The sequence below is a fragment of the Daphnia carinata genome, chromosome 5 (genome assembly GCF_022539665.2).
Source record: "Daphnia carinata strain CSIRO-1 chromosome 5, CSIRO_AGI_Dcar_HiC_V3, whole genome shotgun sequence".
Classification (NCBI taxonomy): Eukaryota; Metazoa; Arthropoda; class Branchiopoda; order Diplostraca; family Daphniidae; genus Daphnia; species Daphnia carinata.
The window spans coordinates 1,616,980-1,639,120 of NC_081335.1; the positions used below are offsets into that span (position 1 = coordinate 1,616,980).

The 22,141-nt window shown below is 42.2% G+C and overlaps 1 protein-coding gene across 2 annotated transcripts in view; it reads left to right on the top strand.

The window, feature by feature from the left end:
• The window catches only part of LOC130696155 (segmentation protein cap'n'collar-like), a 28,273-nt gene extending 9,741 nt beyond the window's left edge, over positions 1-18,532 (top strand). For both annotated transcript variants that reach the window (XM_057519233.2, XM_057519232.2), the window contains exons 4-12: positions 2,269-2,444; positions 3,075-3,476; positions 13,974-14,535; positions 14,666-14,796; positions 14,868-14,964; positions 15,034-15,319; positions 15,387-15,727; positions 15,983-16,084; positions 16,165-18,532. In XM_057519233.2, coding sequence (XP_057375216.1) covers positions 2,269-2,444; positions 3,075-3,476; positions 13,974-14,535; positions 14,666-14,796; positions 14,868-14,964; positions 15,034-15,319; positions 15,387-15,727; positions 15,983-16,084; positions 16,165-16,952 — 2,885 coding nt within the window. In that variant the 3' untranslated portion in view covers positions 16,953-18,532. The remainder of the gene's footprint in view (positions 1-2,268; positions 2,445-3,074; positions 3,477-13,973; positions 14,536-14,665; positions 14,797-14,867; positions 14,965-15,033; positions 15,320-15,386; positions 15,728-15,982; positions 16,085-16,164) is intronic.
• Positions 18,533-22,141: the final 3,609 nt, after the last annotated feature.

Sequence of the window (22,141 nt, forward strand, 5' to 3'; positions counted from 1 at the left end):
TTATTTTTATTTTGTACCTGGAGGTTTTTCATCGGAGCCAATCCTCTAGCCTTTCAAGTTCAGCCCCCCTCCCTTTGTTGCGCTGTGGCGTTCGTAGTAAGGCAACAGCACGGCGTTGCGTGCTTATGTAGCCATACTTTTCTTTTACCAGCCATATTCCCCTCTGGGCTCTCTTTTCTAAACCTCCATCGCAACTATGGGTGTGTATGTGTGTTCGAATAAAAGTCCCGACTCCGGTGTGGCCACAGACTCGGCAACGGAGTCTCTGCCGACTCGGGCGTGCAGTTAGTTTCTTCCATCCTCGACACACACAACACACACATACACACACTGGATTTTTGTTGTTGTTGTTATTATTTCGTTACACCATCATCCGTTCGTTCAAACTCTTTTCTTTACGTTGAATCTATTCACGGATTTTTTTTTTATTATTGTTATTCGACTGGACGCGTGAGTGACTTTTTTCGTGGGTTGTGTTGCTGTTGTTGTTGAACGTCGTGATTATTTTTTTCCGGCAAACCATCGATTTCCAAGCACAGTCTTCGGGTCCGGATTACATTCCATCAGGTACACTAGGCATCTTGTTTTGTCCAAAGGAAAGCTCTTTGTTAATTTTTTTTTTCTGTTGCAAATATTGCACGTCAATAAAGTCAAATGACGAGGTGCATTTTTCTTAAAACCTTCCCATTTTTGTTGTAGGCAGGGAAAAAAGGCAAAATTATTTTTTAAGTCGGTCGATTTTTCGATTATCTCTTTAATTCCGATTATAGGCCTCGCCAAAAGCCAAACTGTTCGGCTTTTGTCCGTATAAACAAGAAAAAAGTGGATATGCGATTCCCATTTCATTCGTTATCGTTAGCGCGTAGTATTCGAGAAAGAGATTGTCGTAATTAATAGTCAATATTTTAAGCGTTTTCGTGCCGTTTCAGTGGTGCAAAACATAGATTTCTCAGCATTATTTTCGTGAATCCCGTAAAATTCATCCGCCCGTTTGCGTCATAAAAAATTATCAGTTAACCACTGAATAACAATGATTGTCATCGCGACAACCAAGGTGGAAGTAAATAAAAAAAAAAAAACAATTTTCACGCTCAGCATTTTGTTATAAAAAGAAACAACAAAAAAAACTGCCGTTTGTTGACTCCACTGAGCTGTTGTTTAAATTTCATTTGAAAATTAGAACTGTGGCGCGTGCTTATGACTTTGCGCATCTCTTGTTGTCGTCGATGATGTCGCAAAGCGCGTTCAAGCGTACCATTCCAAGATCGGCAGCATTTGTGCGTTTCGCTTTCGTTCTCCTCTCAACCAAAGTGTTTAAAACACCTTTCGACTCTCTCGAAATGATTGTGAAATGTACAAATCAGATGTTTGCTACATGTGCCAATCGGGTTGTAGGTCAAAATGCGCACAAAGGTGCCAGTCACGGAATGATGGGCTCGAGAGTAGGAAGAATTTTGCCGGTCGTCAAACTCTTATGACTTGACGTTGTTGTGGTGACATGGCAGCTTCTCTTGGGGACTTGAACGAACGGCATTGTAGTTAGCCCAGTTCTAATTGCATAACCACAATACCGATCATTCTCAGGGCTATTGATTTGTTAAAACACCATTTATGCTAGCTTGACTTATTGAATATCTATTTTTTTTTGGGGGGGGGGGCGGGAAAATGAATTATTTTCTATTAATGTTGTCCGTTTCAGCCGTCCCAAACAAAATGGCTTCTTACCGAACGCCTAGTAAGAACTAGACACTTGTGTTTTACCTGTTGAATATGCTCACCAAATGACGACCTTGCCACGTAATGGCTGATCTGGATGTTTGACACAGCATTTCAATCATGATGACCAAGCCGAATGATGGTGGTGGCGGCTTTAAACCGTTTCCCCCTTCCTTAACCGGGGTCTTCCCGTTCAGAACGTTTAGTCATCATCATCCAGTTACTTAGGCACCTATTACGAGACACTTTTTCTGTGTGTGTGAACTCTTGTCTCCGGCGTATCTTTTGATCTGTTTCTTTCCTTCGCGCGCGGCATCATCTGGTAACGCTTCAACAAGCCATATCAGTTTATTTACATTGAAATGTCAATTGCGAGTAGATGACATGTTTTGGCGGTTAAAGCCGCTCGGAAGTGTTTTTATCTTTGAAGTTATCTCTTGTGTTCTTTGGGGGGGGTAAATGCGTAGGCCTAAAAGGTCAGATCGTTAGCGGTCGCACATTGATCGCAATCGACTAATATCCATTTCTCTTTATTTTGTCTTCCAATGACAGGTGAATACATTTTACTGGAGGATATCGATCATCCCCAACCATCGACTTCTACATCGGGTGAAGAATCGAAATCGTCAGAAGCCGAAGAAAAGCCATCGGAGGAACCGTCGCTTCCGAGCGAGGACAGCGATTCATTTTCACTAGACAAAGCGTTTGGTTTTGTCGACTACGACGAGGTGAGTTTGTTGTGCTGTTTTTTCTTTTTTTTTTTTTTAAATGTTATTCTTTTTATTGCTATTATTAAAGAAAAAAAATGCGACTTACCTATTATTCACCGTAGCGCCCTTCCTTGTTATTGTTGTCAGCTGAGAAACAAAAATGACGATAGCTTAGGAGTATCTTTTCCTGGATCGTTATTCAAGGGAAGAAGTAGATGGACTTGAATGAATCGAGCCCCTAGTATTTAGAGAGAAATATTGTAGGAAATGAAAGAACGACAGCAACGAGGTATTACTGTCTAGATTGTTTCGTTCCCGAAAATCGCTTTGAATTGTTTCACTAGCGTTTCCACCCGCCGACGGCCTTTTGTTCCATTTTGTTGTTGTTTTTTTTTTTTTTTTAATTTCCTTAAACTCGGAAATCTTTACAGTGGTCCGTGACCACCAGTTAAACTCCCTTGTCGATACCGTTACAAAATTAGGAGAAAAAAAATGAATACCATAATAATAAAATTACAAATCTTCCCCCGCGTTCAAGTCTCCGTGAGGTTAACAACATTGGCCCGGCTGTATCCAAGAATTAAGCTACTGCTGATATTAATTTGATTGAATTTGTCTGAAATTTTTTATCTTTTTTTTTTTTTTAAGGAAAAATTGACAGAGAGCAATTTCACGTTGGGCGCATTGAGCCCGGAGAGCGCGGAATTCATCGGAGAACTCGATCCCGTTTTGGGTTCGATCGTAGCTTCCCGTTCATCCGCTCAGGTCCCTGTGCCTAACTTTGGCTCTTTGCTGTCGGACGGTGGTAGCAGCGGATCGCCTCGTGACGATTCGCTCAGCGATTTGGATTTGGGTTTCTATTTCGGCACGGACGACGACCGTGCGCAAACAGAAACCGTCGAAGACGGCGACGACGAAGAGGAAGAGCTTTTGAAATTGTTTCGGCCCGAATCCAGTTCCAGTAATAGTATCGACGTCCTCAGCGAGCAACTTGAAGCCAGCCTGGAGGACATGATCCAGACAGCCCAGATGCATCCACGCTCACTACAGGTACTGTAAACAATCGCTTTCTTTCTCTATTTTGCATCCAATCGCATTCGATCCCATGGCGTATTTAATGGGGTATCGTATCTGCCGGATTGACGGAATTTCCTTTTTAAAATTTCGGTGTAAAGAAAAGCGCGAAGAAGGGAAGGTTGAAGAAGTTAACCACCAGTCTACTTCTTATGAACGAGAGGTTCGTTCACGAAGGATGTTTGTGTGTTGACATACTCGTCGAAGAATGCCCATTTTGGTGCTGGTGGTTCTATGTTGAAGCCGAGAGCGAATGAAGGGACAACAGAAAAAAAGTACTTTTTGGTGTGTTGAGTTGAGTCAACACGCCTTTCCTGTGCGCGTCTCTGTGTATAGACAGACTCGGAGAAGACCGTTTGAGGTGCTGATGGGATCAAGGACCACACAGCATCGAGTTGCACGCGTCCAGGGATGTCCTCCTCTTTTGAGTTCCTTTTTTCTGGGAAACTTCGAGTGCCAGCGAAACGATGTCGAGTATTTGCCTTTGATTTTTGTTAACCTGCTCGTTGAAAGAACCTGGGCAAGGAGGGAGGACGAAGGAATTGTTTCGTTTGACGTTGTCTCGTTGGCATGGTATTTAATTAAGGCAGTTTTCGTTTGGAAGTTGACCTTTCGTGCCTTCGAATTTCATCTTTGTATCCTCTTTTCTTTTTTTTTCTTTTTTTTCTTTTTTTTCCTTTTTTTCCTTTTTTTTTACACGAGATCGTGTTTCTTTCAATTCTTGCAATTCGTGCAAGGGAAAGACTTTGGAAAAACAATTGTGATTTGAATGCGCGGCGGAGATCCAGCGGCACGTTGTCGATGATTCTTATCTAGTGGCCGTTTTTCGGGGTTTCTTATTTGGTGCTCGTTTTTGTTCATCACAAGCGTTCCACACCCTTGTCCGGCGGGAAAATCTAAAAGAAAAAAGAGTCCACTCCGAATTTTATTTTGGCCCCTCTTTTAAGGACATAATTTGTCGGGAAGGAAATGCCGCTAGTAGTTTGGATGTGTTCAGTAATTCGTACCACAAATATGTGTTCTCTCTCGTCTTTTTTTTTTTTTTTTTTTTTTTTTTAAACAACGAACACAAAGTCTGTTATTGATGGTGGGAAAGAAAATGTTAAGTGAAATAGGGGGAAATCAAATTTGGATCGTTTGAACCGCAAGAAAACTATGGGTCCATTATGTCGTCCATTTAAAAAGCGACGTAGGGTTTTTTAAAAAGAAAAATATCGAAAATTGGGAAAGAAAAAAAGAAAACCTTTTACAACATTCCTGCGAATGAGAGCCAATTATAGTGGCCAGAGCTTCGCTGTCAACTTGAAGCTTCTTTTGCAGTCCAGGGTTTGTCCATCATTGAGGTCAGTCTCTGTCGTCTCTCTCTTCAGGTGCTTCATGTTGATGTGTCCATAAAAGTCGAGTACTACGAGACGCGCGTACCCCCTCACTTTTTTCCCGTGTGCCCCTCTCGTTCCCACAGACACCACCTCCTCTCGACTAGAAAAGAAAAGACTTTTCGTGTCCTTTTTCTTCCACGCGTGTTTTAACGAAAAGACGCAGAAACGTACGTCCGTTTCTTCTTTTGTCCGCACTTTGGCAGATGCGCTGGGTTTTTCTAAAAAAAATTGCGTAGGTTACATCGCGTTGATTCGTGTCATTACAGAAACCTTAGATAAAAACTTGACAGTTTTTGATCTGAAGACGAAGGAAAAAAAAGGTGTGTGAAGATGGCATTAGATGGACAAGAATAGAATGTGGAAACAGAACAACAAAAAGAAAAGTCTTATTATCTTAATAAAGGGCGGGTTTGGGCCACACGGAGATAAAAAAATAAAAAAAGGCGTTAGATTATCAAGAAAAAACCCCCACGTTTGTATGTGTATGTGGCTTGGTGTAGGGGAGGTGCTACAAGCAGGCCAACAAGAAACGGGCGGCATGTTGAATATTTCTTAGGCTTGTCAGTTTTTCTTTTTTTTCGCTGGCGACAACGACGCCGTCATATAAAGAAAGAACCTCTCTTCGTTTATCTCGCGTCTTTTTTTTTTTTTTTTTTTTTTTTTTTTATTTCTACCGAAAATGTAGCGCAACAAAAGAATACAAGGCAATGTGGCGGCGGCGGTTGGTACACACAGCCTTATACATATATATATACATCATTAGAGCCGACTTTGCTGTTTGGCCTGCCTCTTTTTGAGAATATAACAAGTTTTTCTTTTCTTTTCTTCCCTTTTTTTTCGTGTGTCAAAAAGAAAAGAAAAAGAAAGACGAAGATAATTTTAATTTCCTTCTTGTTGGTTTCTGGGCGAGTGCTGGAAAGGGGCGGATGAACAATCATGCAGAACCGAAGGACAAAAGAGCTTTCTTTCCCCTCTTCTGGAGGTTGTGGTTGTTGGCTGATGTTAGCTGAGGGAGAGGTTATATTTTCGTATGCGCGTTATAAGGATAGTGGTGTGGAAGAAGACAACAGACACACACACACACACACAAATATCTATACGTGTCTGGGAGAGGTCGACTTCTTTTTCTGGTGGACTTCAAAGAGAGACAGAGAGGGAGACGTTTCGTGTCACACAACAACAGCAGGTGGAAAAATCTTACAAACGGCAACAGCTTAAGAACGGACAGGCGTCTCTTTGAGAATGAGAACCTTGAGCTTTTCATTCCTTCTACTTCTTCTTTTTTTTTTTTTTTATTCTTGTCTGTGTAGTTCGAGTGGCCCTGTACTGACACGGCCGCTCCAGCACGTACGACCATTTTATTTTCACAAGAACACCCGGAGTAGTAGATAGTATTTAGACGTGCGCCAAACTTATGCGTTGTTGAACAAGAATTGTTTAAATCCCGGGCTTGCGGGATTCAATTCAAGAATAGGTGTGGGCAGAGGGCCGCTATTCTGCGTTGTTTTTATAATTTACTACTCCATCCGTCGTGATAATTTGCACGCTTGTTTGTGCGTCGCAATCGCTGGAAACGTTGATCGATGGTCATAGACCTATTTCCGAGAAATATTTCAGTCACCGCGCCATCTTCCGCGTCTTGTATTTTTCTTCGTTTCTGCCATTTTCTTCCGTTCCATTTTTTTCTTTTTTTTTTTTTTTACATTTCCTCTGCACAATTAAATGTCGTGTCGTCGTTTGTTATCGAAAAGAGAGAGATGGTTGTCTCGTTCCTTGTATTGCCTCTGCTGCAAAGTATAACGGAGGGGAAAACCATATTTTGAATGACTTGATTATGAATGGCTCTTTTCCTTCTCTTATTTTTGTATTTTTTATTCCCCCCACTTCTGGTAGTCCACTGGTAGAAGAATGTTGGGACATAACTTCCCTCCGGTTCTTCTACTTTCATCTCTTTTTTTTTTCTTCTTCTTACATTTTATCCCGTTTTGTTGTTGATTCGAAACCGAGCGCGGGAGATCGCAAGAAGAAACCCGAGAGAGTTAGGGACCTCTGCTGCATCATTTGTCATTTCGAGTTGCATAGAGGGGGGATATGCGAGGTGGAGGAAATATATGGTTTTCTCTCTCATGGAACTCACCGTGACATCATGCGACAGGGGAAAGAAAAAAAAAAAAAAAAAAAAAGAGAGACGAATAATCTGCAGACCGGCATGGCGTTATGAATGCCATGGTTTTCACACACACACACACACACACACACACACACATGCACCAAACTCTCTCTCATACACGGACACATACAAAAGTAATGAATGTGAAAGAATTTGTATGTGTTATTCGTGCGTTCAAAGGTGCAAAGAGATGAGGAGCGAAAGAAAAATATTTGTGTGGTTTTTGGGATTTATATTGAGAGAGAGAGAGAGAGAGAGAGAGAGAAGGGTGGAAAAAAGAAAAGAAAATTTGAACCTCATTTCCTTTTTCGGGAACTGTTCTTTGTCCGATTTCGGTTCGTTCGTCTGTGATTGACATTGGGCGGGAGCTAGCGGTTTTTTTTTCGCGAGTTTGTGTGCGGTAGCTGAAAATGAAATGAATGGGTAACATTAATAAAAAATAAAAACGTTGGATTGAAAATCACGAATTGGTTGGGCTGGGTCCGTACGTTTAACCATCCTTTCCTGGCTGCTCTTTATTTTCATAAATTCAACAACCAAAAAAAAAAAAAAAAAGAATAAAAAATAAAATCCTGGTTGTTGAAAGGAAAGAGGGCCAGCGGACGCGTTCAGCCGCTTCTTCTTTTGTCGCGTGATGGAGGAAGGCTCTTTTGTACGGGGTGGGACGAGATCTCTTGGGCAAGAGGTTTTTGCTGCTTCTCTCCACCAGCCGAGTCAGTCGAGGCACGGCCATCGAGTAAGACAGGTAGCAAAAGAGAGACACTCTCTTTTTCTCTCGGTGGAGCTTCCCCTCTTTTCTGCTACCATTTGTGTGTGTGCGTACGTGTGTGTGTGTCTGTGTGTGGGTGTTATCTCCTTCCAATTGCCGAGTGAAGGAGGAAATATAAAAAAAAAAGGGGGGAAAGAAAAGAAAGGCTTGAAAAAAAAAATCCCTATTTAAAGGTTTTTTAAAAAATTATATATCTCCACCCCATCAACAAGTTGAGTTATGTTCCGGGGTCGTTTGTAGTGACATTTAAATCATTTCCACCACATTGGGTTGCTTTTGTGACTTGTTTGTTGGGAACGTGTTCGCACCATGTCGCCTTAAAGTGCTCGACGGCAACGACGTCCGCTGCCGTCTGGAACGTTTTTACCGCGCCCCGACGGAGTTTTGCATTGAGTTCGACAACTTTGTACGAAGTCGCAAAAACAAAAGGAGGGTGAAGCAAAACAAAAACTAGACAAGTGTTCGTGCATAGCATGATCTTCGTCTGCAGAATCCATGGGTACGGATGATTGTTCGTCGACAGACTTCATGGTAAATTAACAAAATTATTACTTGCTCGATTTTTGATTTTAAAGAGAGTCGATTGGTTTTTATTGCGTCGGTAGAAAATGATTTGCGGTGGCACGTGTGGCTTATTTAAATTTTATAATGTTTTTTTTTTTTTTTCTACTTTTTAATCGGATTGAAAGACAAATTGAGCCGATGTCTTTTTGCATTGGAGTTTTGTTTAAAATACTGGGCGTCGTGACAGGTTCGAACTGGGTTGCCAGTCCGGCACGTGAACTGGCGCTGGGCCATCTTTTTTTTTTTTTTTTATATAAATAAATGACCCACCTGTTTGTCATTTTAATCGGATTAAAATGCAATAGAAGGACTTAATAGCATCTCAAAAAAAAAAAAAGTTGGGGGGGGGGATTCACGGTTCCGGGAATAGGCGGCGGCTCAGCGGGACTGGCATGTAGGTTAACCTCCTCCGCAAATCATATGTTTCCTACTTTGGATGTTTATTTTGTCGGGTCTATTCAGTGCGTACCGTGCTATGCAAAGGAGGAGGTGAAAGGATTTGATTGCGGCGTTTAGGGTTCAATAAACCCGCACAAACGGAAGGATATGATCTCGATTTCAGTCGTTCTTAAATTCCAGCGTTGCGTGTTGTTTTTTTATTGCGTATTTTAACTGCGTTGTTGGTGTTGGGGCTCAGCTCAGTCGTAAAAAAAATAAAATCGCCCGCCGCTGAGAAAATCAGAAACAGTAAACGTTTGGACAAACTAAATGCGTTTCGCTTGTTTGTTTTGTTTGTTGGGAAGGATAGAAAGAGAGTCTTAACTTTGATAGCAGTAAAAAAAAAAAGGAAAAGAAAAAGAGAACGGGTTGGTTAGTGTCGGTGCACATCAAGTCGGTGTAGTAAATGCCCTGTGGCGTCGTTTGTCGCTACTGCAACTGTGTAGGAGATTAGAAAAGAGACGGGGAAAAAAGGGGAACACGAAAAAAAACCCGGGACACGTATGGAAGTTGGTGTAATTTATTTACATACAACGCAAACCTGACTTTTGATGCACGGCGAAAGAAGCTCGTCTTCTTTTCTTTTTCTGTCTCTTCTTTTTTTTTTTTTTTATTCTTTCAAAACGCATGTGTGCGTGAAAGTTGTGTGTTCTCTCTTATATAGAGTCGGCCTGTACGTAAAAGATAGAGAGGCTAAGGAAATTACGATTGGATTTGTTTGACGCGCTAAAAATGGCGCTTGACGGACCTCACACGTCTGTTGCCCAGTTCATCCGTAACGAAAGGTAACACACACACAAACTTGCCTTCCAACCAACTGTTGGATTATACCCTTCTCTCTTCTCTCTCTGCGGTTGTTTGTATTCCTCTTCGTCTCTTCAACGTGTCAAAGGCATTTAGCATTGTCGTGATAGCGGTCTACCACGTCAATCTCAAAGGTGGTAGTTTGGTCTTTTACCCTACAAGACCTCGATGGTCAGACTTTGGCCTTTTTGTTTGTTTCCCCTGTGTGTTTTGTCATACAGTTGAGGTGGCGAGATTTTAGGGGACGCGAAACATTGGGACGAAATTTTAGATTTCGTTTCCAATGTTTCATTTTCATTGCGTTATGCTCACGGACGTGATTGCTATGTCGGCTATTCAGACCCCGATCTCTCCTTTTCTCTCTCTCTTGCTCTCTCGTTTTTTTTTTCTTCATTTATTTGGTAGCTGCTTTAATAAGTTTTTGTGTGCCAGTTACAAGAGATTATGGGATCAAAGTAGAGATTAGAACGGCCAAGACGAACCCGCCGGCTTTGTCTATTGTTGGGCGCAGTTCTGCTCTCTTCAAGCAACTCGAATGTAGGATTTATATTCGTTCTTCTTTTTAAGAATTCATAATCAGATGGGGTTTTTTTTTGTTGTTGTTGTGACCAACAGTCAAGTCTCGTTTAAAAATCAGAAATGAAAGGCGCAGACTACGCGATTGGTTTTCCTCGTTTTTTTTTCTCGGGGTTGGAAGATGAAAAGATGGGAAAGCCAAATGAAAAAATCCCGACCGCCCATTGTGTTTTGACCCCCCGCTAGGCGTGCGCTGCGCATCGAAAGAAAGAAGGAATAAACTAAAATATAAGTTGTAATTAATGAAGTTTACATCTGCCCTGGAGATACACACTCTCCCAAGATGATTGGCTTTGTTGTTGGTCGTTGTTTTGGGCCATAAGGCCGTACAGCTGCGGCCGTGACGTCGTTGTGGTCCGTCGATTCCACCACATCGCGCCTCCCTTTTCTCGCTTCCCTCCCCTCTTTGAAAAAAAAAACTAATCCTCGGTCACCTGAGAGGATGGGGATGGTTTTGTTATTCGGATTCTAGTTTACAGGTTAACTTAAATTGTTGTTCCCTTTTTCTTGCTTTCTCGCGTCTGACAAGTTTCTTGATTAATGAAACGTAGGAGCTGTAGAAAACTGGGGCCTTGTCTTGTAATATGACCCGCTTTGTGAATAATGTTCTTGTTATTTTCGTATCCTCCTCTCTCCCTTCCTTAGCGGTCATTCCAGACATCTCCTTTAAACAGCCGCTTAAAAAAAAAAAAAAAAAAAAAAAAAAAAAAAAAAACATGGCAAATGTTTTAATAACACCATTCGATTTAAAGTATTGAAATACGAGTGTGCGATTGAGGGTTTTTGCTCGTTCGTTTTCAAGCGTCGTTGATAATGAATTCAAGTTTGAGTGTTTTTCAATATCTCTTTGAAAGCGGAAGTTGGTGAAGTTTTGAAGGTCCGGAATACAAATGTCGATTGTAGTGGCAAAAGACCTGCGTTTTGGGTAACGTCCGAATGTCAAAAAGAACTCGGGGGGGAAAAAGCGCACTGTTTACTTAAATGGGACCCGGTTTCAGGTGGACGGAAGAATTCGATGAAAGTTGAGAAGAGTGAGAAAATAAGTGCGAGAAACGCTAATTGTAGGGGGAAAATACCTGGGAGGAATCGTCTCTTCTTTGTATGTTTGTTGAGGGGAGACGGTATTTGAAGGATCGGCTGCTGGCCGTTCGTTTCTGTTGTTGACGTTGGATGTCAAAAGGCGAAAAAATAACTGGGCTTTCGAGGCACCTGAAAAGGTGTGACGTCAGATCTTGGTGGGGATTTTTCAAAAAAATCTTTTGTATGTCGTACAACCATCAGGCATAACAATCGATGGATTTCATTGTGTCTGAAGTGTCCGAATCTTGGCCCCATTTCGTTTTTGTTGTACATATGATAACCGTCTATAAAGTGGGTCACGTCTTTTAGACCTTGGTTATTTTTGTTAGGCACGAAACATTTCGGAACCTTGAGGGCCGCCTTGGGACGCCTGGCGTGAAGTTCGTTAACAAAAATAAAAAAATAGAATTGGGGGCACCGTTGTGCCTGTTTGCCGATTGGGTCGTGATCTTGTACTCGACGTGACGGCCGTCGTCGCGCAAAAGCAGAATAAACATGAATCATTGTCGAGTTTAATTTTCTTGATTTTTGGTCGAGGGCTTGCGTATGTGTGTGTGTGTGTGTGTGTGGTGTGCCTTTTGAAAAGAAAAAAACCAGCTGGGAACTGTGGGAATGAACAAGCCGACTGTATATACATCGTGGCCCGTGTCAATATTGACCGAATCGAAAATTCTTTTTTCTTTTTCTCTCTTTCCAAAGTTGACGATTTCTCTTCTCTCTCATTTCTTTCTATTTTTCTTATTTTTGATGGGCACGTCGGGGGTGTATATATAATAGGCGTTTGTTTGTGCTGATGCGGCTGTGTTGCTCACGTACATTGCGTTGCGGACAGTTGTAATTTGATGCCCAGTTTGGACGGCCCCCGTGCAACCCCTTTGGTGAATTCTATTTGCATACGCTTAAAGAAAAAAAAATAACAGCGGGTAGGAAGAAATAAGGAAAGCACAAGACGGAGGAAAAAAAAATAATAAATAACATGAGATACAAAAATGGAAGGAAACTCGCATTATTCAGCACTTTTTCCTCCCTTTCCTTCACGCTTTCCGCCTGACATTTTCAAGAATGAAATAAACAAAAAGAAAGAGGAGAGTTAGAAAGAAAAACCTTTGTAATTTAAAAGAAAAAGGTGAAGATAAAATTTTCGAAAAAAAAAAAGGTTCATGTGATGGAATTGGATACGGCCTCCCTCCTTCGATTTCGATTGTCGATTCAAGATAAGAAGTCATGTTTAAAAAAAACATAACCGAAGGTTCGACCAATCGATGAGATATTCAAATTGATGGACGTTGTGCTTTACGAATGTTGTAGGTACAGGAATACGTAAAAATGTGAACAGCTGAGAAGAGACAGAAATATCTCAGATCCCTCCACTTCTTTTTTTATTTTATCTTTTTCGTCAAATGTTTTTATTTGCGGTCACCGAGCTTTCGATATTTGCTGACGTAACTGTCGGCTGTGTCTGTGTGCTCGGATACCGCACACCGCCCCTATGGGAGCTCCCGCTACTACCCCGATGCCGCCTTTTGGACCTATTGTCTAGGCGATGCTATTCTCTCTGTGTACACTTACTCCGCGGTCCTGCGCCATTGTATTCATTTATCTATGTAATGAATTTGGCTATTTTGAACAACGATCAATCCGTTATTGAACAGCGGCGGCGCTAGTTACAAAACGAATCATTTTTATTTTTATTTTGCCTATTGTTTGTCGGCCCCTGGTTTCCTTTTGATTGTCCATTCTTTTTTCTTTTAAATTTCGGTTGGAGATTGGTCCGAACAAATATACGTATTGGCACAGTGAAAGGAAGGAGGAGGGGAGAAGAAGGGGCGGGTTGGTTTGGGTGGTGTGTCTTTCTGGCGGAGGACACGCACCATTCGCTGCGCTATGGCTCCTGCCCAGCACACATACACACTACAGGACGTGCGCAGAAAACAAGAAAAGAAAGAGAGAGCCTCATAATGTGACATGGACGGACCGCCCCTTTAGGGTTCTCGCTAGCTGTTGGTTGTTTGTGGGGATCCTATCCCAAACGTATTTTTTTTTTCCATCCTGTAATCATGAGACTCTCAGCTGTTGGAAGAAAACGTGTGACTCCCTGCGGCGTAACCTCTCGCTGTCAGGCACTGAAAGGAAAGAAATAACAAACGTGATTGGGGAGAGTAACAGGCTCCTTTTTTTTATTGTTATTCCCTTTTATTGGCATGTTATTAGAGGCAATTTTTAATATCCATTTTTGGCGATAGATTTTTTTTTTTTTTTTTTGTCATTAGCCGGTCAGAGAAAATGAATAGAAGATGGGAAAGTAGATGTTAGAAGCGGGCGGATGGCTGTAAGTTGATTTTAAAAGATATGCTGTCAAATCTTCCGAAAGGCTTGTAGTGGCGGATGGAGGAAGGGCCTTGGTTTTGGTAATGATGTGTTTTTAAAACATTCACGTGGGTGACGGCGATGGGAGGTAACTTCCCACACTTTCTAATTTGAAATCTTTAAGAAAAAGAGATAATGAGTCAACTCCTTTTGAAGCGAGATAAAAAGGAAATTTCTGTGTAGGAAGCAGTTTCTAATGCGTGGGCATGGAACTATGAAAAATCATTATTATTTTTTAAAACATCAAAATTTGAACGTCAAAGCAATTCATAATTTCTTTCGTCTGTTAATTGGCTAATATTGTTAATGTTTTGCGTTTGATTTAGGTGCGCATGCCTTTAATGCGCACGATGAGTATGGAGCATCGGTGGCAGGACCTGGCCAATTTCCTTAGTCTGCCGGACGGAGCCGCGGCCGCTGCGGCAGCTGCCAATTTGAGTTCGCATCCGGGCCATCACCACCATCATCACCATCATGGTGGTCACCATCCGCACCCCGTTCATCATACGCACCACCATCCTGGTCATCCGCACCATGCCATGCACACTCTTGGCCACCATCCGCACTCGCCGCATCCGGCATTTGCCCATCCAGGCTACCCACATCCGCATTCCCCTCATGGATCCATTCATCCGCATCATCATCATAATGGTTCGTCTGTCCACACACACCACGGCTATGGCGTCCATCCTGCCTCACCAGCCACTACCACCGCCGTCCATCATCATCATGGATACAGTGGCCTCACTTCGGCCGCTGCGCCAGTGTCGGCCTACACCAATTCCGCTGTCGATGTTGGTGGAAGAGCTTCCCTTTTGCAGAATGTCGCCATCGGATCGCCACTCACCGAATTGGGTGGAAATGGATCCTACCCCAGTCCAGGTCTCGGTAAGCCATCTAGCGGTAGAAAACTACAACTTATGTCCGTTTTCTGCATGTAGTTTTAAGTTTTAAAATGGAAAACAATAATAATGTGAATAGAATTGAACCAAATAATAATTTTCTTGGAATTTAATAGGAGTGGGAGTGACGCTGGGCTCAGCCGTGACAGCTTCGATGAACTTGACGAATAGCACAGATACCTTGGAGCCTACCGGGCAAGTTCCTTACAAAACGGAAACAACCGCAGATATGCATTTGTACTATCAGGTAAGCATGCAACGTTTAATATTGATGCAGCGTGAAATTCGTTTATTCATTTGGATTTTTATTTTATTTAGAATAACGCTGGCGAAGTCAACCAGACTGGCGATGGATTTTTCCCTTCTATTTTCAACGAAGACGATTTACAGCTGATGGATATGGCCATCACCGACAGTAATTTGGAATAATAATTTGGCCAAAACAAAATTTTTTAGTTATTAATAAATCTTTTTCCTTTAACAGCCATGTACCCTCCTCGTTTGCTCGATAATCAACCGGTAAACCACTCGCTGGGACTGGCTCCGACCAACAGCGGTGGCAATCCTGTGGCATCGATTATACCCAGTACGGTGATTGATACGACAAGTGATAGCGCTGTCAGTTCCATGGGTTCCGAGCGGGGCCCATCTATCTCTGACGGCGACTGGATTGACACTTCAAATGCTACCGATTCAAACACCACATCCGTCACTGGAGCTACGGCGGTGATGCCGTCCGGATCAGCGTACGGCATGGAATATTCATCTGGGTACAAATAGTCCTATGAAATAGCCAAGTATCGTCTCCCCTCATTTCTGGAAATGTTATTATTGCAGTGCAAAATATCGTAATTATGATTACGGCTATGGTGGTCGTTCCAGTGGACTTGAAGGAGCCTCGACCAGCGGAAGAGGAAGCGCTGCTGGCACTCCTGTAGCACAAAAGAAGCATCAGATGTTTGGGAAACGTGTGTTCCACGACCAAAGCGACTTGCCTGGCTCACCGGCCACTGTGACAGCCATTGGATCACCAGCCAAATTCGATTACGGCAGCAGCGCTTCGGCCAACAGTGGATCCCTTTATTCGCACCCATCTACTCCGCTTGACACCGCCAGTGGCATGAATTCCATGGATTTGAAATATGCCTGTGGGATTGAATACAATCCACATTCGCACGGTACGTTTTAAACAGCCCAATTTGGAATCCCTTTCCCAAGCTCTATTTTGATGGACTAGGTACCGATGAAAGTTTGACTAATCTATCGCTAGATGGCGTTGAAATGTCCTTTTCTCGTTCGTTAAATACCGAAAGCAACTCTCTCATCCATCTTCTATGTTTGATTACCTTTCTGTTTCTTCAATTATAAAGAAAAGACACCATCAATTTATTTTGATTAGTTATTTATGTTATTCTTTTTGTTTTTTCACGCAGATGTGCGAGGCATGGACCACGTCCATCATAATCACACTTACGCTCTGGGATCGGAAGCCAGTGGGACGTCGCAAAGACCCGTCAGTCGCGACAAGCATAGAGGTGATTGTTTTCGCTCGCTCTCGCTAACAATAGCGAGCCTAAACTATAACATTATTTTTGTTATTTTGTGTTGACAACAGCTTCGGGCTCGAGCTTACGCGGTAGCGTGAGCGATTCGGCCTCAACTCCAGGAGCTGGAACTAGCGGCTCCCTTTCGGAGAGCGAAGCGTACTCTCGGGATGAGAAGCGCGCCCGCTCCATGAACATCCCCATGACGGTGGACGACATCATCAACCTGCCCATGGATGAATTCAACGAGAGATTGAGCAAGTACGACTTGACGGAACCGCAATTGTCGCTCATCCGCGACATCCGCCGACGTGGCAAAAACAAGGTCGCGGCTCAGAACTGTCGCAAGCGCAAGCTGGACCAGATTTTGACACTGGCCGACGAAGTGAAACGGGCCCGCGAAAGGAAGATCCGTCTCAATAAAGAGCGCGAATTTCTGGCGGCCGAAAAGACCCGCATCAAGGACCGTTTTGCCCAGCTGTATCGCCACGTGTTCCAGTCGCTCCGTGACGCTGACGGCCAGCCGTACAGCCCCTACGAGTACAGCTTACAGCAGTCGGCCGACGGAAACATCTTGCTCGTACCACGAGCTACGGCCGTTGCCAACGGTGGCGCGACCATCGATCCCCAGCCGCCGATGCAGCAGCAGTTGAATCATCATCAGCATCATCATCAACAACAGCATGTCCACAACCACCACAACAGCAACAACGGCCAGCATCGTCCCGTCATGATCGATCCGAGTTCCTTAGCCGGTCAAATGGTAGGCAACGTTAACGGTGGTACAGTCGGAAGCTCTAGTTCCGCTGTTCTTCACGGTGCCCGCAGGAAAACTCCGGATCAGAAAAATGAGCCGTGAACTTGACTGCACAACACGAAAGAGAGTGGGACTCACTAAACGCATGGCTCTTGAGCAGCGACTCAACGTCGAATTTGTCTGGCGAGTCGCGGGGCGCTGAGGAAGCAGTATCTTCCCTTCGTTTACGTAACCTTACCAATTACGTGTGTTGCAAGAAACAAAAAACAAAAAAACAACAAGAAAAAAAATAGCGTAGAAAAAAACAGGGAAAAAGGGGGAAGAAAAGGCGAAGAAGAGAAACGACTGCTGGGCGATATTGTGAATATTGATGTTGCGCGCTTTATAAGGAAATAGCGATTTCATTTGTTACACTATCTGGGGCTTGTTTTGTTCCTGTATTTCTTCCCGTCGTAGATTATTGTTTTCGGATTTTGAGAAAAACGGAAACAAACAAAAGGATTTCGCCAGTGATACTAGTACATAAAGGGTTTTTAGTTCTGGTGTGAATGTGCCCGGCTGCCTGAGGCAACTTCCTTATATTTGTACACAACACACATTAAAGAAACTAAGGACGTCAGTTTACTGTGCACGTATTGAAAACACATTGAAAAAACACAAATGTTTTTTTTTTCCTACTTCTTTTTCATCAGTCGGCCATTTTTGAATTTCAATTCTTTCTTTTTTGGTCTGCTGTTGAACCTTCATCTTATGTTTAGAATTCCATTCGTTTTTTTTTTCTTCTTCTTTCATCCCCATCACGTGCGTATATGAAAATGCGTGTGTGTGTTTTTTTGTGTGGCTTGTCTTCATTCAATTGGAGGGGCCTTCCAAAAAAGAAAGAATCGTTCATCTTACCGCGCTCACTTCGATGGCCTTATACACACAGTATATATATATATATAATAATAATAATGCGAATGATGTATCGTCCTTAACTCTCCCACCCCCTGGCCCTGAATGCGTATCGTTTTGTTTTAATGATTTTTTTTTTGTATCTCCTTTGTTTATTCTTTGTTTTCGTTTCCTCTCGTTTTTTGGTGCAAACGCCTTTTCATGCGTAGGCAGAATTAACTGTTCATATATTCAGCCCGGCGTTGACGGGAAGAAGTTGCGAGTCCACGTTTGGTTTTCTCTCTTTTTCCCTTTTTGTGTTTATTATTCTTTTAAAACGCGGGTAGGATTCTGTATGCTAAAATTTATCCTAGAATAGCCAGAAGAAAAAAAAAAACGAAAAAAAAACAAAAACAAAAAAACGCAAAGATAGTTTTTAATTTTAGGGGGGGGGGAGGGGTATCTGACGGATATTCGAGTTGGTTCACGTATTATCACGTTCGCTGGAATTCCTCCGCAGCGCTATTTCCGGTGATTTGAGAAACGTGGAAGGACTAAAAAAAAAGGGCGAACGTATTAGAAAAAAAACAAAACAAGTTAAAGTGCTACACTGTTATGATATAGTAATCAATTGTAAACAGCTTAACGTGCGTGTGAATGTTTTCGTCTTGTATTAAACATTTTCTCGTTTGAATGTATTTGTTTGTCTATTACCTACACTAAGCCTTTATATTTGTATTTTCTTTGTATGTTTGGAATACGCCACAAACGTATCTAATCAATACAAAGAAAAACACTTTGCCTTTCTATTTTGTTTTTATTAAAATTGCATTTTAACGATCTCGTATATTTCTCTTTCGCTAGATGGCACCAACGTCTAACCAACTTTAAAAACATGGAAAATTGAAAATAGAATGAAGTTTGCATGGGCTAGCGGGGGATCTTTCACCGCGGCTTGTATCTATCTATGTACAATTCTGGAATGGATCTTTTGGAAGACGAATCCAAGATGCGTGTTGTTGCGCAGAACAACAGTACACACGGAGAATACAAGAGAAAAAGGAAGAGAAATAGATTCCTGCGCCATAGATTCCCTGAAAAACTTTTCTCCCACAAACTCCGGCTCTCCTTTTGTTGGAGCACTAAGGTCTTCCTTCCACTGCACAGAGTCCGTCTGTGTCGGTGGCGTTAGCGACGGGCCAGAGGAAGAAGGAGAAAAAAAAAAGGCTCTACTCTTTTCTTTTTCTTCATTCTTATTTTTCCCGAATAGGAAATGAGGAGTTTTCCCCCGATGAAAGCTGCACAACGGTCGGAGCGCTAGACGCGCGGCCCGATCCGTCTTTGTCAGAGCTCTCCAGCTCACTCTCTCACGTTGACCTTTTCCGAGGGCCACAGGGCAACCAGCCCCAGCAGCTCTACTACACACACACACACACAAGCAACCAGACCTTTTTTCCTTCCCCTTCTCTTCTAAACAGATACAGTACATACAGTATGGATTCAATGTTGGGCTTGTAGACTGCTTTTTCTCTATATATTCCGCCTCTGGATTCTCCCATTTCTCCTTTTTTCTTGATCATCTTATCTTTTATCACTCGTCGATTCCCCATTTTTCTACACCAGTGTGTGTGTGTGTGTGTGTGTGCGAGAGTCCTGCTGGATAGATGGCCTATTATGCTTCTCGTACGACCTACAAGAAGCAGGAAGGAAATGAACTACGTTCTGACAGTTGTGGACGGACACAATTTTTGACATTTCTATTTCGTGACATTTTATTTTTCGCTTGTTTTGTTACCATGATAGGGTGACATCCGTTTGTATCAGACGATAACGGCTCATTAGCCCGACGACCGACGGCCTTGTTTTCTAGATAGCTCACTGCACCGGTACACAGGAACCGTAGAGAACGCCCACCTTCTCTGATCGTCATCAACTTTTAGAGTAGATTTCGTCTAAAATGGTAGTAGAATAGCCGCAGGAGCCGAGAACAACTAAAAGGAAACAAACCAAAAAAGAAAGAAAAAAAATGAACACTGTTCAAAAAATACGGGGAAAACCATTTTGGTTTAAGAGTCGAGCATTGTAATTATCAAAACTCCAGGCAGAGAGGAAAAACACGCATTAAAAATTTTTCCTTTTCCTCCCCTTCGTCAAATTCGACAAAGAAAAAAAAAAACCTAAAAAGGCTTCTGGCAGTCTTTTCATTTCTTTTTTCAAACACACAGTGTGTGCTCGCTTGCTGTATACAATATATACAGAGAGAAAGAGCACACACAGAGAGCGCCATGAATACTTGTTTCGAGGCCACGACGAGGATGACCGTTTGCAATCATGGGCCTTCACCGCCATGATGGATCACCACCGAAACCAACCAGCCAACCACCGCACGGAGCACACACACACACACGGCAAAAGTTGCTTCGCCTTTTTTTTTTCTTTTGGTTCCTTACACAAAAACGGTGATGAAATTTCTTCTTCTCTCTGCTGTGTATGTGTGTATTATTTTCTCCCGCATTTTCAAGAATGTTAAACCTATTTGGGGAAGACAAGAGAAAATATCCAAAAATTCTTCCCTCAGACCTGACAGCCACGCTCTCTCCTTCGCCACAGTCAGGTGGAATGTTCAACGACTGTTACACGACCAGCTGCAGCATCAGATTCTTTTTTTGGTTTTTTTTTTTTTTTGGTTTTTCTAGAGTCTTCTTCTCTCTAGTTTGACGTTCTCAATGTGGGCATAGGCGGATACCTTGGATCTTGGTCCGGAAGTTTGCGGAATCCGGAAGCCGCACCCAATTTTTTGTGTGTGGTTGAAACACAGTCCCCTCCAAAAAAAAAAAAAAAAAAAAAAAAATGTCTGAAACACTTTTTCCAAGCTTCATTTTTTTGTTTTCCTGGCACAAATGTTGGGATGACTGCAAAAACATGTGATGCGTCATGAGGGCTTAATGGCATTCAGATTACACGAGGTTCGCAAAACATGGTAGCATAAAAAAATATTAAAAAAGTAGTTCAACACGAACATGTTGGCTTGTAAAACTAATACCCACCATGTAATGGATGCCATATTCGAGATGACGATGGATGAGATAAACCGTCTGTAAAAGATTGATATCAAGATGGTATTAAAGGAGTCTTCATTATTTTGGCCGAATACGTCGAATCTTCTTTTCGATCTGGTGATGCTGCAACGTTGTCAACTTTTGTGGACAACTTTTGTGGAACCTTCTAGAAGCCGGTTCACGATCTATTTTTTTATTTCCCACTAGATATTACAAATAATAATGAAATCTCGTTCAAAAGTAACCAGTTATACAGCATCAGTTTTTTTAGTTCCAAAAATAAAACAGGTGCATAGAAAAACCTGTTTTTATTTTATTTACTTTTCGTTTCGATTTGTTCTGCATAAAGGACAAAGGCCTGGAGAAGGATAATTAGAGAGAACAAAGGAGGCTGAGTTGCCGAGTTTAGTCGTATTAATTGTAATGAGGTAATTATGACCAATCGCGAAACGCTGCCATTTAAGATCCGTTTCATTTTCCCACTCAGTTTTTGGCACGTGCTGGCTTTGTCTGGTCGATCGCTCCTTGGTAGGCTATCGCTACAATTTTTTTTCCCAATTATTTCTAACTGATGTGGGTCAATTTCTGACCAAATAACATTTAACTCTAATTGTGTGATGAACATGCCTTAACGATCAGCAAAGCCAAGAGTGTCGTTTTTTTTTTATTTGTGCGTGTGTGTGTGTGTGAACCTCGTGGTCAGGTTTTTTCTTTCTCCATTTTTTCGTCATGCCGTCGTTGATAAAATCGTTTTTTTTCTTCGACGTGTGTAAGAAACTTGTTAGAAACGGTCTGAATGTATTTCACTTCGAGAATTCTCTCGCGTGACCAAAAATGACGAAACGTGGTCGGTTGCGTTCCAATTTGTTCGTTAAGCGAATTCAACTCTTTTGTCGCTTTTAATCGATTCGATTGAATCTCTGAACCAAAAACGTGTTGCTGAACTTACAAAACTGGACAAGAAGAAAAAAAAAATCCAACGAGTTTGCTGAAACTGGGGCTGACTGTGCGTTACCTTTTGTGCTCCCATCCCTTTTGGCGCGCTGGGAACAAAAAATGGAGTCAACGCCTGCAAAAGAATAGTAAGTCATGTTTTCATTTGCCAAGCCTTTCTCTGCATTCCTATTGCTCGACATGAACACGTGAAATGTGTACCCTAACCTTGATAATAAAAACACGCTGGTGGCGGTGTGCTTGGCTGCTGTACCCAAACGCATGCGAAATGTCGATCAACTCCATATAATACCGGCATGTTGTGTGTTTGTTTCTCAACCCACTTTTTTTCGAAATTTTTTTTTCTTATTCTTTGTACTGTTTTTTTTTTTTTTCACTTTGCAGCTCGACGCAGGAGAGATGTAC